Source organism: Rhizophagus irregularis, chromosome 21, assembly GCF_026210795.1.
Source record: "Rhizophagus irregularis chromosome 21, complete sequence".
Lineage (NCBI taxonomy): Eukaryota > Fungi > Glomeromycota > Glomeromycetes > Glomerales > Glomeraceae > Rhizophagus > Rhizophagus irregularis.
The window spans coordinates 3,314,377-3,330,218 of NC_089449.1; the positions used below are offsets into that span (position 1 = coordinate 3,314,377).

General features: G+C 27.8%; 1 protein-coding gene across 3 annotated transcripts; it reads left to right on the top strand.

Moving 5' to 3' along the window:
* Positions 1–1,030: 1,030 nt before the first annotated feature.
* On the top strand, positions 1,031–15,100 carry OCT59_014127 (uncharacterized protein; the record flags this gene model as incomplete). Of its 3 annotated transcripts, XM_066141966.1 has the most annotated exons (8): positions 1,031–1,805; positions 1,871–2,238; positions 2,310–2,809; positions 2,898–4,691; positions 4,786–7,925; positions 8,005–8,754; positions 8,835–14,848; positions 14,927–15,100. In XM_066141966.1, 8 exons carry the CDS (start codon positions 1,031–1,033, stop codon positions 15,098–15,100), a joined length of 13,515 nt encoding a protein of 4,504 aa, XP_066002041.1. The 3 variants fall into 3 exon arrangements, with proteins under 3 accessions (XP_066002041.1, XP_066002042.1, XP_066002043.1); XM_066141967.1 differs by lacking the exons at positions 4,786–7,925; positions 8,005–8,754; positions 8,835–14,848; positions 14,927–15,100 and having other exon boundaries at positions 2,898–3,179; positions 3,278–3,299; XM_066141968.1 differs by lacking the exons at positions 2,310–2,809; positions 2,898–4,691; positions 4,786–7,925; ... (1 more) ...; positions 8,835–14,848; positions 14,927–15,100 and having other exon boundaries at positions 1,871–2,247.
* Between the last annotated feature and the right edge of the window lie 742 nt (positions 15,101–15,842).

The following is a 15,842-nucleotide window of genomic DNA, read 5'->3' on the forward strand; positions in this document are numbered from 1 at the left end:
ACACTTTCTAGCATCATTTTTTTACGAATTTAGGAATATTATAGTCTTTGCGTTAAATTTTCTTTTTTGTCATCCTTGCGAGATTGACCACTACGTGTATTGAATTTGTAACCACTTTATTTTTAGGCATGTGGATAAAACTGAATATAGTTTAAATCGAAGTATCAGTGTAATTTATATGAATTCTTTCTCATAATTTTCAGAACTAACTACGGGAAAAAAAATTCTTTTCCTGTACAGTATACAAAAAGATATATTTTTTAGTATAAATACATAAAAATTTTTTTTTTTTATAAAACAATCGTTTACATAATAGTTGTAAAATTTAACATATTCGCGGATCAATTTATATCTGATATGTATAAAAAAAGGGTATCATTCAAATTATCCAACCATTAATGTTACTTTCATACTTTGTAAAATCTATGTAATGCATACCCACAAACGGTATGAATTAAACAAAATTGGAAGAATTAATATTTTTTCTGAAATATATTCATTATTTGGATTATTTGGCCAAAATTAATAGTAATGCTGGTCAAAATCAGTAATTGTTGTTACATAATATGGGCGGATTGACTCATTTTGGCCAAAATTAACGTTAATTTTGGCCAAAATGATCGACATTCCGATCATCAAATCCGCCCATATGTATTACGTTAAATTACGTACACTTATTTAAACTAATTTTAGGAATTTCAAATCAAAGCTAGTCCAAAAATAATTTTTCATTTAAATACTTCCAAATAGAATCCATTTCAAGCAAATGAAGAACAAAAAAAACAAGATCTAATTAACCGGATAAGTTAATTCATTTAAATTAAGTGAATAAACTTACGCAGTATTTCTTAATTTGGAAAATAAACAATGAAAATATAATTTTTTTTTTTTTTTTTTTGAACAATCTTTCAGATAAATTCATATTAAAATTTTCATTTCGTTTTTTTTTCTTATTCTTGTTCGAACTGACAGATTTTATAATTATCTTTGTCATAGTTTGAATAATAACAATTATTTGGAAATATGAAATATGTCGTCCGAAACTAATAAAGATGGAACTGTGATTTTATTGGACAAATCCACCGTAGAAACTTTGTCCGAAACTTCTTTGCAAGCCGATGATTTTGAGCATCAATCACAGCCTGAATCGACTAACACAGAAAACAAAAATTTTTTCAAGGGATGGAAGAAAACCATTTTCGTAGATGATTCTTCAAATATTAAAGTTACTTTTCATGTTTACTTACCTTCCTTTGAATTTGTTGAAGGTTATCCTATTGTTGTTGGTAATATCGAAGAATTGGGCAATTGGGAAAATCCGATTGTTAAACTAAAACAACAGGAAGGTGAATATTTGCACTTTAAATCTAATTATTGGTATTCAGATCCAATTTCCATACCACTTGATAGATTCAATAATTATGAAGTCAAGTACAAATATGCGTTCTTCATCCCGAAGCCAAGAATTGAGGGAAAATCAAAATTTTCTTTATTTACCAAACCCAAATCTGATGAAAAGAAAAAATACAACGACGATGATCCTGATGAAGGAGATCTTTATTCGGAGGAAAATGAGCAATTGCGACTTTTGGAAAAAAAAACTGGATTCAAATTTGATATAGCACAAGTATTTGTTATTAAAACCCGGCGCACTGAGTTTCGATCTCTTAGAGACTTTGTGTTTACGAGTATTATCCTTAATAGTATAACTTCAGATAATTTTAAAGATAAGATTATGGAATATCAAGGACTTATGGATAACTTTCGTAATCCTGTATTGCATGAAACAGATATTGATTTTATTAGTCAGAATATTCAAAGACAAAATCAAAGGAATACGAAAAGCGTATTTTTTTATGTCTTCTTTTAGGAAATTATATTCACTTTCGCCAAGAATCATTTGGTCGGTTTGGCTTACCAAATGGGTTTCCTATAGCTCAAATTATTGATACTTTAGAGAAATTTCAATCCGATCTTTTGCCTGGAGAATTCTATGACGCATTAAACATAACAATGACTGCTGCAATCCGTTTAAACGTAATCAATAGATCTTTTGATTGGCTAAAGCTTTTCAAAGTTGCTAGTATTATCGATCCACATTTTAGTTTTATCGAAGTAATTCAAGACCTTAAATATAGCAATGATCGAATGAAGAATTTTTTAATAGAATATACAAAATCCGCAAAATCTATCGTAAATCAAATTAAGAACTTGTCAATTTATTCCAATATTGGAAGGGTAAGTTAAAGTTTTTTTATAAACGATATTATAATTAAAATTCTTAATTATAAATTGATTTATTTTTTTAGTGGTTATTTTACAATTGTAACTCCTTCGAAATTCTTCGTTTTATTTGGACTGATATCATTGAACACACGACAGAACGCGATATTCAACTTATTAAATACTTTTGTCTTCGCGTTGAGCAACTTATTTCATCATCACATGCAACAAGTTTGAATAATTATTATAGATCTGGATCATATGATTCTAACGATTCAAACTTCATTTATGAAATTTATTATTATTTATCAATCATCTTTCCAATAGTTGGAAAGCATGCTAAAATTTTTAAAGATTTATTAGATGTTGCGGCTGGTCGTGCCAAAAACTGCGCTCTATCTAATATTTCTAATATTTTAACTATTACGCCAGTTATCTCAACTTTAGAGAAAGAAATTCATGATTCATATGGAGAAATGGTCAAGGAATTATTAAAAAATTACATAAATAAAATTGATAATAACGTGATAAGATATTTGTTGCAAGTTTGTGGTTGCAAAAACGAAGTTTTATTTATACAAAATAGGTAATTAAAGATTTCTTTTCAAATACCGGATGACTTTATATATGATTTTATAATTTACTAATTTAAAAATTCACTTTTACTTTATTAGCTTAAGCGAAAATATTGTCTATCACGTAATGACATATTTGGAAGCTAAAGATAAAATTATCAAGAATAATACAAATTTATCGACTGTAATTTTAAGATTACTTGAAAATTATCGATTTTGGAGTTTAATTTTCAACGCAACTGGCCTTGTTGATAATTTGTATTCCCATCCTTATGTTAAGCAAGTTCAAGGATTAATCTTTAAATTCGATGCCGTTATTATTAGAGAGGATATAACAATCCGATCCCTACAAGAAATTCTTGAATATGATACTGAAGTTTTGTATCCCTTTCTCAATTTATCTGCCGAGAAAGAGAAAATTAGCGAAGTTCTGGTTAAAAATCTTCGAAAAAACTACCATGGATACATTTTGAAAATAGAACAATTAAGATCATTTTATGATAAATTTTGTCCTATTGAAAAAGTTGAAGACGTTCAAAATTTTCTTAATGACATTAATAATCGAAATAATAATCTAGGAAATCTTACGCTTAAAGAAACTTTGGCTGATAATCATTGGAATTTTCATAAAAAAAATATAGTTACCGCTAGAAAAGCACATAAATGGGCAAAGTCGCATACATTCTATAATGTTTTTAATAATAAATTGGAATTGGAATCATATGAATATGAATTAGTAACTGTCGAATATATAGCTCAAACTTTAATGCCAGCCGTATTTATCGAATATGATCAATTATGTCAACAATATAAAGAATGGGAAAGTCTTAAATGTTCAGAAGGAATCCTTATATGGAAAAATGTGAAAGATATCGAAAAAGAATTAAATTTGATAAGTGATTACATTCAAACAGAAAAAAGTCCAAAGTTAATTAAAACACTTGAATATCTTTCTTTAGTTCCGACTCAAATTGAACGACTTCAGCAATTATCTATAGTCGTAGTTATGTTTAAAATAACTCACACTAAAGATGATTGGCTTGAAAGAATACAGTTAGTTCTTCGTGACGATTATCTTTGGTTAGGAAAATTAGTGAATTTCTTTGAAATATTTAATCAACATTTTGGATTAATTAATGATGATTGTTGGGATTTGATCAAAGAACTCTCAAAAGCTAGTGATTTTATTGTATTTCTTTATAAAATCGCTGAACATGACATAAAAAATTTAGTTAATTCGGTAGACGAATCTTCATATGAAGAAGACAAAGTTTCTTCTCTCATTCAAGTCAAACAATTTTTGCTCCCTTTATTAAAATCTGTGGAAAGATTATCGCTTAAGAAATTTTTGATTGAAATTAGCAATATAACTCAGCAGAATGCAAAGTTAGGAAGCAAAGTAGCACTTTGTAGTAGCAACAACATGGCATTGCAAAATTTGTATAACAGTATTTCAAATAAAGAAGAAAATACGAGGGAAAAGATTAGAAATGCGGCTAAGAGAGGGACTTACACTTTCGAACGTGATATTAAAGGAGATACGTGTAAAGTTACTTTGTCTTATTCTACATTTACTAGGGGAACTACTAAACCTTCTTACTCCTTGACCGATTTACACGATTTGCGTGAACGTGCGCTCTTGATATCAAAACCTTCAGTGTCTGTTGATATTGCAACTAATCACGCTCCCGGATTAGAAGTTGAACAGAAAGTTTCTAAACCTATTATGGACGAATTCGTTATTCAAGTAGATATGTCACAAGAAATTATCAACCTTTCTTCGAAGCTTTTTCAAACAGGTCACTTTTATTATCGTAAATTTAAGCGAGAAATCAAAGGTACCGAGAATATGCAACATACAGTAATTGAATTAAAAGAGCACTTAAAAGAATGGTAATTATATGTTTTCGTGATGTTTATAATAGCGACATCTAATTGTTATATGCCTGACTTATAATTATTTTCCTTTTTTTTTAAAAAAAAATAGGGAAGCAATTGTGAATGAAGCCCAAGAGGAATATTATTATTTAACATTTTTCCCGGCTCGACATATTTTGTCATTCCTTGATTATTTTAGCGTTGAAAGTAAAACAAATGACAAAGCAAATACTGAAGAATGTAAAAAATTGATCCGATTTGTCAATAGTAAAGCTAAATTACCTCCAAAAGACAAAATTACAATTAATTTGGAAGGAAATAAATATGATGATACTTTTGGAAAAATTGGAACAATCTTACAAGAAATATTTACAACAGTTCCCAAAGAAGAACGTCAAGTCAAGAATATTAAAGAGCGTGTAATTTCAGATGTAGTTTATCCTGGAAAATTATTTGTTGCTGCATGTACTGATAAATTCCTTGTTCCAAACATTATAATGTCATTATACGTGAACCATGAATGTCATCCTTTACCATGGCAAATATTAATATGTACAGCTTCTACAACTATGGAAGAACTCGCAATTTTCATTAAAAGATGTTTCTTTGCAAATAAAAATGGATACAAAGGAACCTTATTCTGTCTTGCTAACATGGAGTTATTAGATTTTGAATTACAATATAATTTAGTTAATCTCATTAAGTCTATGTGTGAATATAATGATAAATTTCTACTAGCACTAATTTGTTATCGTGAACAAGAACTACCTCATCATATTTTAGATCAATTTTCGCAAGACGTTCATGCAACAAATGGATTAAGTGGTGAAGCAATGAAAACCCTTTATCGTGAATTATGTCCAAATGTCATGAGCATTTCTTCAGAATTGTCTGGACAGGGTAAAACTGAATATATTAGACAATATAGTTATTCAAAAAATTTAACACCAAAAACTTTTCTTATTAGTGATGGAATTGATTTCGGAACGCTTGTTCATAGACTTAAAGAATTTAATTTGCAACCATTTGAAAGTGTGCATTTTAATATCATATCAGCTGATCGCCCCGGGGACGTTAATTTGTTATTATTTGAACTTTTAACCTTAGGAGTTGTATTTTGTAATATGGATATCGCATTTCTTCCAAACACTCATATATTTATTGAGGTAGCTTCTACAATAAGACAACATTTGCTTGAATCTCTACCCATCGCAGGATATCTTCGTCAAACACATTTATATTGGAATATAGAAAATTTAACTGTTTCACAAGAAATTAATAGTCCAATTCAAGTTGTTTGTCATTATTTGAAAGCACTTAGTAAAAAAGTTGCAATAAATGATCAGGATATTCATTTCAGAAGTGTAGAGGGAGCTCTAGATTTACAACCATTACCCGCTAATAAATGCAGAAAGTTAATTAAAGATTATCTGTTTGTAAAGAATAATAAGGATATAAAAGACGAAAGAGAAATTTCATCATTTAGATTTGTCGAAATATTTGTTAACGTATTTGCCGATCAGTTAGTTAGACTATCATTAAGTTCTTATTTCAAAGTTGAAAATTTAAAACTTATGGTGGATAAAAAAAATTTACATAGTACACTCGTTCAAACATTATTAAGTGTATCAAAAGATTTTGCCACAAAATCTATTGCAACTAAAGCAGCGCAAAAAGAAAATATTTCAACTCCTGATGATGAAAATGCTGCTCTCGGTACAATAGTACAGTGGGATGATTCAAATCATTTGTTGGTATTTTTCTTATCTAAAACACCAGATTCGATCTGTGCATTATACAGAGACAAGAAAAATGTTCCACAAAATGTGAAAACTTTATTACAAAATAAATATATTGGAGATAAGAATTGGGATTTAGATGACTATCGTAATATGGATTCTAAAGATTTATTATCCACTTTGGAAAATTTAGCAAGAAAAACTACACATAAAATTGATTACCCTCAATATGCTCTTTCTGCCGATAATTTAATTAAAATGGCTCTTATTCTCTTAAGAGTTCGTGCTAATATTCCTGTAATTGTATGCGGTGAAGCTGGATGTGGAAAAACAAGTTTAATAGGATTTTTATCCAAAGTTGTTGAAGTAAAATTTCGTGCATTGAATCTTCATGCCGGTATTACAGAAGAAATTATTTTACTTTTTATGAAAGAATCTCTAAAAGAAGCTGATAAAGGAGAAATTTGGTTATTCTTTGATGAAATTAACACATGTAATCATATTGGATTACTAGCTGATTTGATCGCTCATAGAATGTTAAATGGAAAACCAATTCATCACAATATTCGACTTTTTGCAGCGTGTAATCCATATCGTATACGTACCAAAACAGCAACAGAAGCAGGATTACTAAAACCTAAAGAATCACGATTTCAAGAAAAAAGTAAACTTGTTTATCAAGTTAATCCATTACCTGATCAAATATTAGATTATGTCTGGGATTATGGCATTCTTAAACCTGCAGAAGAAGCAAAATATATTGAAATTATGGTAAAAGAACTACTTAAAGATCTTGGTCATAAAGTATTATCGGAATGTTTATTTTTTTCTCAAGATTTTATAAGAAGAACTGAAGAATCCTATAGCGTTAGTTTACGTGATGTTAAGCGTGCTATTAAGCTTGTTAAATTCTTTATTAATAGTTTAAAAGATCGACCTCCGATTAAGAAATATGGAAAAATTATAAAATATCCTTTACCTAGTGACATCACAAATAATGTACGCTCTTATATACTTGCATTAGGATTATGTTATCAATCAAGGCTATATGAACAGCGATTAAGAAAAGAATATAGAAGAAGGATGAGCGAAATTTTGAAGAAGCATAAATTTAATATTACTGAAGAGAGATTTGACAGATTTATAAGGGAAGAACAGGAAAATTATATTGACAGAATGCAATGTCCACCTAATACGGCAAAGAATGAAGCTTTACTAGAAAACGTATTAGTTATGATTGTATGCATTTTAACCAAAATACCTTGCTTTATAATTGGAGCAACTGGATCATCAAAATCTTTAGCTGTTAGACTTATAATTCAAAATCTTCAAGGAGTAGATTCAAATGATGAATATTTTAGAAGCTTACCTCAAGTATATTTAATTCCACATCAAGGTTCATCATCTTCAACTTCTGAAGGTATTCACAAAGTATTTGAAAAAGCAGCGAATTATCAAAAAACAAGTTCTGACGAATTTCCTATTCTCAGTGTCGTATTACTTGATGGGGGTATGTATGAAAGATTTTTTAAACCTTAACTATTAAAAATTTCAAAATATTAACTTATTTGTTAATATTGTTTTTTTAGTGGGATTGGCTGAAATCAGTCCGTTTAACCCATTAAAAGTATTACATTCACTACTTGAACCGAGTTATCCTAATACTGAACCAGCGGTTTCTTGTGTAGCTATTTCGAATTGGAGATTAGATAATAGTAAAAGTAGTAAAGCATTATTAGTTCAAAGACCCAAATTTGAATTAAATGATTTAACAGAAACAGCGTCACGATTACTTATAAAAAATGAGAATTCACCAATAAAAAAGGCATCATTGCAATTATTAGCACAATCATATTTAATTTACGAACAAAGAGGACAAAAATTATCCAATTTTCATGGATTAAGAGATTACTATTCTTTAGTAAAAAGTTTATCACAATATAATAGTTTAACACCGGAAAATATACATTTGGCATTAACGAGAAATTTTGGAGGTATAGGCAATATTGAAGAATTAGTGAAAGATTATTTCGGTTTAGTAATAAAAAATTTTAATTCATCAAAGGAATATGACTATAAACCTATACCAATTTGGGATTTAATTAATGCGAATCTAGAAGATAAAGATGCGAGACATTTAATGGTTATAGGTAAAAGTGATAGCATTGTTAACTTATTAAATTATCAACTAAGAAAAAAGGGTCTAGATCCTGTCGTAATACTTGGATCCCAATTTCCTGAAGATCAAGATGATTATTCTTATAGTGTTTTAAACAGAATTATGATGTGCGTCGAAACCGGTAGACCATTAATTTTAACAGATTTAGAAATTATTTATGGTCAGTTTCTTTTTTTATTCATTTTTGTTTTTTTTATAAAAAAAAAAATATTTAACTTTCCTCTCCTTTCAAATAAATAGGAAATTTATACGATTTATGGAACCAAAATTATATCGTTGTTGGTAGCGAAGAAGATCCAAAATTTTATGCCAGAGTAGCACTTGGAGCATATTCAAATCCATTGTTATATGTAGCCCCAACATTTAAGTGTATATTAGTGATGGATGAAAGTAAATTAGAAAAAGCCGATCCACCATTACTCAATAGATTTGAAAAACAGAGAATAACCATGAATGATGCGTTAATGCCGCAAGAACAAGATTTGGTGGAAACCCTTAAAGATTGGGCAGAGTTAATTTCTACCGTTAAGTTAAGAGGATTTAAACAAGAAGATTTATTTATTGGATTCGACAAGAATGAAACTTTACAAAGTTTAGTTATCGACGTGAAAAAGAGCTTTCCTGAAGCGGATGAGGAGGAGGTATTGATTAAATGTAAGGAAAAATTAATTAATATTGCGTCATCTGATGGTATGATTAGAGCCGAAAAATCAAATTTAAATTTAGAAGAAGTTAGATATTGGAAAAATGTTTATTTCAACAATCAGCATCATAATAATTTAATCGATCATATTCAATATCGACTTAAAAATTTCGTTCACGAAGAAAATACTCCTATTCAAGAAGAAATCGTTAACGATGAAGGGTTACAAATTATAATCAATACGTTTTCAAATATTAATACAGATGTTAAAACATGTTTACAAAATCAAATTAGTTGTCAAGTAGATAAATTATCAACATTCAAAACCGAATCACAATTTCAAAATAGAATTAAATATTTCTGGACTGAATCTCAAGATGAAATGTTAATATTGCAATGTGATGTCACTACGATTAATGCAGGATGTATTAAATTAGCAAAATTTTTGATTGAACAATTTCGTAATGAATACTTCCAGAAAAAGAGACGACAATTACAACTATCATCATCGAAACAGAAAGATATGCAGCAGCTTCCTATTAAACATGTGTGTATTATCTTACATATTCATAGAGAATTAGGAAGTTCTTCAGCGTCATTTGATTTCATGTGCGGATGGGACAAAATTACAATAGAAACCTTATTACCGCAAGAAAGGAATTTATCAACACTTTTGAATGAAAGTTTATCAGATTTAATATTAAGCAGCACATATCCATTTGAAGTAATCCTAAAACAAGAATTATTATGGTGTTTATTATGTATAAAATATCCTTCCAACATCAAATCAGTAGAACATATTAAGATGCTTAATGAAAAAATTTGTGAAAATCCTATATTGGTTAATTTTTTAAAGACCAGAACTTTAGAATGGTTAATAGAAAATCCTAATGATACGAATTGGCAATATAAAATAGCATCTAATAAGAAATTATTATACGCTTATTCCTCCTTTGTTAACGCACTCTTGGCTCATATTAGGAGTATTGTACGTAAACCTATCGCAAAATGGTTATATGCTCTCGAGAAATATGCGGTAATTCATACTATAATTTTCTTGCATAATAAAAACCTCACTACAAAAGGTCTCGCAGAATTCATGATGGAAGGTATGGAAGATTATGATGAAATCATAATTGACGATGATGCCTATTTATTAGAATTTTGGAATAAAATAGTTGACGATAAAAATATAATTTCAATAGAGGAATTAATAGGCGATCCATCACCAGATAGTTATAAAATGCCACATGGAATATATGAATTAGAATTTCCATTTTCATATTATATAATGAAAAAAATCAATGATTCAAGAAGAGTATATGAAGAAGAATTATCATTATTATTTAATGATGCAGATAATGTTGATAAAAAAACGGGAAAATTATATTCTTACAAAATAGAAGAATACAATAAGAAATTTATTAAAAACATTGGAGAAATTCCTATAATTAAAAATTCTCCTATCGTTAATTATCCTGAAAAGTATTTCAAAGATTTTATTAACATTATATTATCTAATGAAGCTAGTAGTAGTAGTGAAGTAAAAGAAAAGGATAGTAAATCTAATGAGGAATTATTGAAACTTATTTTTAAAAGAAGATTAAGTGCTTCCGATAATGATATTTTAAATCCTGTTAGATTACATTTATGCTGGTGGGAAAATTCATCATCTATTCTCGCCGAACTTACTTTAGCCCAAATTAGTCCTCACGTTATTAAACAATTTGATACTGAGACTGATGAAAATAAATTATTGGAAATAGAATTTGAAAAATACCTCGTTGAACAAGTAATCAGAGATCTTTTAAATAGAATCAATTATCTGAAAGAAGAAGAAAAGAAAAGATGTGGAGATAGGTTAATAATTGAAAGATGGCAATATGAAGTGACAAAAGTAATATCACTATGTGAAAAGATCAATGCCACTTCTGAATTATATTCATTACGCTTACTTAGAATTTGTAATGATTTATTGATTGCAAAATCGATCCCATTAGATGATATGAAACAAATTATTAGATACGCTCAACAAAATATGATTTCTTCTGATGAAGTTATTTCAAAAGAGTTTATTGACGTTGTTATGACTATATTAATTAAACTTGAGCCTAATGAAAAGAATTTAATTCCGAGACGTCTATTTATTTTAAGATGTCTTGATATACTTGCTTTAACATCACCAGTTAGACAATTTCTTTATCAAGGATTATTTACTCTTCAGCCATTTCCACTTATGGGAGCAATTATAATACGCATCTTTAAGACTGAAGAAAAAGAACATCCAAATTTTATATTACAACTTATTCGACAACCAAATCAAATCTTGGGATATTCGGAAAGACTTAATATCATCAACAGATGCTTTGATATTAATAAATTAAATACAATGATGACTACGTTAACATGTGATACTTTTCAACAAGAATTCTTTTCAAAATTGGATTTAACTACTTTAGTTAATTGTTTTAATTCAGCAATCGGCGCATTATACAACAACAATATCCAACCATTACAACGTATCGCTTCAATTGCATTACTTAAAGAGTTCGCCAAAAAATTCTGGGATCTTTTAATTGAGAATAAAAAAGATTATATTAAACCCCTTACATACAAATTATGTGATGTAATAGATTTCGATGGTGCATCATTAGTAGAACAATTGAATACAACAATGAAATTAGTCCATCCATTAATTAATGCATTTAAATTATATCTTTTAAGAGAATTACGTATTAACAAAGAATTTTCCACTGATGATATTAAGAAATTCTGTGAAGCTCAATCAAATATAAATTGGTTTAGTAATCTTGACTTGGACGATAAAGAAGAATGTAGATTACCATTTAACCCTTATTGGGCTATTTCAGATTATGGTAAATTAGAAATTGCGTATACATTACTTTACAATAGTAATAATAAGACACAATTTGATGAAATTTTCAAACAATATAATAATCAAGCACCCAATTTATTAAATAAAATGAGATTATTTGGTATTGTAGTATCTAAATTACATGTAATTAGAGCTTCAAGGGAATGGAGATATAATGAAAATCAAATTTCCGTATATTTTATAGAAAAAATTAATTTGTTGACCGCAATCCCAGAAAATTTCAGAGCAAATTTACTTAAGATCATGACAAATACACAATCATTATTAAGAGTTAATAATGGGATAACAAATAGTGAATTATTAATGAAATCAGTTATTGCTCATGTAATTGGATTACATATATTACTTGATTCAAATACCACACCATTATCAATGTATATGCATAATATAGAAAATGCTCAAAATACTTTTGTATTAACGTGTCAGTCAGATATTGAAAGTTTAGTCTTTAATGCTATTGCGGCAAGAGATAACGTATCAAGATATTCTTGTAAATGTGGTTATAAATATTTAATTGGCGAATGTGGTAAAGCAATGGCTACAAGTAAATGTCCCGAATGTAAAAGAGTAATTGGAGGAAGTAATTTTGTTTCAGCTACTGGTAATACAAGAATTGACACAGCAAATCGAAACGCATTTGAACCAAATGATCAGAAAGGTTATATTTCTGAACGTATTGACAAGGATATTAGTTACACTACAAGAAAAATGCCTCCGGTTGCATATAGAATACTTCATTTAATTGTTCATACTATTATTGGTTCTCAAGCTCCTTCTCAAGCTGTTACCGCATTAATTCAACAACATAATAAGAATTATACTAATGCAGTAGATTATTGTATGGAACATATCAAAAATGATTGGGAAGTTTTAAAGAGAATTCTTAATTGTTCTGATGAAAATTTAGCTTTAACATTTCACTCAATTATAATGGCCCTTACTAATAATCCGCCAACTTATAATTCAAAACTTGATACTCCTGATGACAGAGATCAATGGGAAACAAATTTTACTCAGATATACGTACTTCCATTTACTCGTAATATAAATGAATCATCTGCTCAATTTCGTGCTCAAATAGAACAAAATATGAAAAAAGATGATGTTAAAAAATCTTTATTAGAGGAACAGATCAATCAAACTAATTCAATGGATGAAAAATATTGTAATGAAAATTTACCTTCTTTATGGAGAATAATTTGTAAAATTGATTTTAATAGTTTTAGAGCTTATTATATTTCTGAACCAAAAAATATTAGAAAATATCCTTTCCTCAACATTTTCTTTAAATATTTCGAAGATTTACCCTTAATTAAATATCTTTACCCTATGGTTAAATTCATTCAAATGTTAAATAATAAATTAGGTTATAAATTATTAAGAGAAGATGCTAAAAAAACAACCTTTAGAATGTTTATCGAAAGTGAAGGTGATAAAGAGGCTTACGATGCACTTGGTAAATCTTTTAACGAATTTCAAGTAGCTTATAATTTTATGATTAACAAAGTTAAAAGATATCAATGTCATGATTTACCTAGAATTAAACCACAAATTACTGACAAATTTAGTATTATATATGGATTAATAGAAGGGAAAGATGAAGGAATTTATCTTTGTGCTATACTAGAATATTTAATTAATATTCAAAATACTTTCTTGGGAAAAATAATGTCAATACCACCTGAATCCTGTGATTCTCTTGGATTCTTACAATCTCCTTCTTGGGACGATACCACTTCTACAATTGATGATACTCCTTACTTTATTAGAACTATGAGGGTTGATCATGCAATTGAAGATAATTTTATTATTTATGAATGGAATGATGAAATTCTTCAATATTCTCAAAGAAATTTAGGTATAGGAAAAGGCCAAGATATTATTTATGATTTACAACGTATTGAAAGTGAATTGGCCAATATTTTAGTTCAAAATAAAGTTCATTTTGAAGTTGGTAATGAACAATTAGTATTAGAACCTTTCCCTTATCATTTAGAATTATTCTCATCTTCTATGCGTATACTTGGTGATATTAAATCGGTAATTCCTCAAGAGCCAATTCCTTCTGATAAATTATCACTTATAATCGGTCAAAACGCTATTACCTCTTATATGTCACTTTCAACATTTTCTTCAACCTTAGCTTCAAAGAATAATAATTCTTCTGAATTACTTTCTTTATTAGAAATTTTACTTTGTTTCATAAAAAGAACATCAGTTGGTAATGGAGAATTAAGTTTAATTGAATTTATAAATCAATGGGTTCAATTATCTTCATTAACAGAAGATTCAAGATTCGAAACTATTTTATCTTTTAATCTTCAATTAAAACATATTGTATCACTTTATGAAATTATTGAAGAACAAGTAGCCGATATTATGATTCAATTCGTTGATAAGAAATATAAAAAACCTTTAAATGAAGAAATGGAAGAAGAGATTGATAATGCTATTGATTATGAAAATAGAAATAAAGAAAAAATTCCTGTAGATTCATTCATAATTGCCATGAAAAGATTTATTCAAAGAGTATTACAAATTGAAAATTATGAAAATTATAAAGAATATCATAAACTCTATGATTATTTTACTGATATGTCTCTTAATCTTTGGAATAATAATGTAATAAAAGAAATTTTAGATGCTAAATTTCCTAATACTCTTTTGGTAACCAATTCTTTTACTGCTTATGAATACGTTACGCAGAAAAAAGAGGTATGTATTATATACATGAATTTTTTTTTTCACAATACTATAGTGATTTTAACCCTTTTTTTAAAAAAAAAAATTTAGACATTCAAATCTAAACAATTATACTCGAGTGAAATGAATACCAATTCAATTTCAATAGATACACAAATGATCGCACCTTCAGATGCTACATTCTTAAGTCTAACTAGTCCAACTCAACCTACTAGAACGAGAAATAAAGGAAAGAAAGTTATCGGTAAATTTGATGTTATGTAATTTTTATTATTATAACAGATTTTATTTAAATTTTATTTAAATTTTAGTTCTTTTTTTTTTCGTAAATTGTAGTTATTATTATTTTTATATATATAATATAGAAAAAATGTATTTGTAACAGCCTGTTACATATCTTATTTGTAACATCCTTTTTTTATTTTTTTTTAATAATAAATTTAATATGTGTTTCACAAATAAAATTTTTATATGCAAAATTTAATTTGGAAAACTTTTACTTAATGTATTTAAGACAGTTTCATAGACAAAATTTTAAGTTATAAGCAGTTTCTTGAAATTTTTTAAAAAATTCTTTTGTCTTAGTTACACGACTGATCTTTTGTTTTTGTTTACATTACGCCTGATCTTAAATTTTAATTGGATAAAATTGGGAGTTGTTACAAATAAGACGCGTAACAGGGTGTTACAATTAGATTTATCCTATAATATATATATATTTAACAATAAAAATGTTGAAATGAATGTGAATTATAAAGATATTCTTAATAATAAAATTTATTCTAGTGTAAAAGTTATGGCAATCTTTATTATAATGATTCTAAAATTATATATATTTTTTTTTGATATTTTTATCGCTAAATTCTCTTATATGGTACATTCAACAATCTAATCGGATTTTATCCGTTGGGTATAATCCGTCAGATTGAACGGATAAATGATAAAGGATCATCATGCTGTCAATTTTTTTTTTTTTAACGGTCATTTTATTACTTTATTAGGAAAT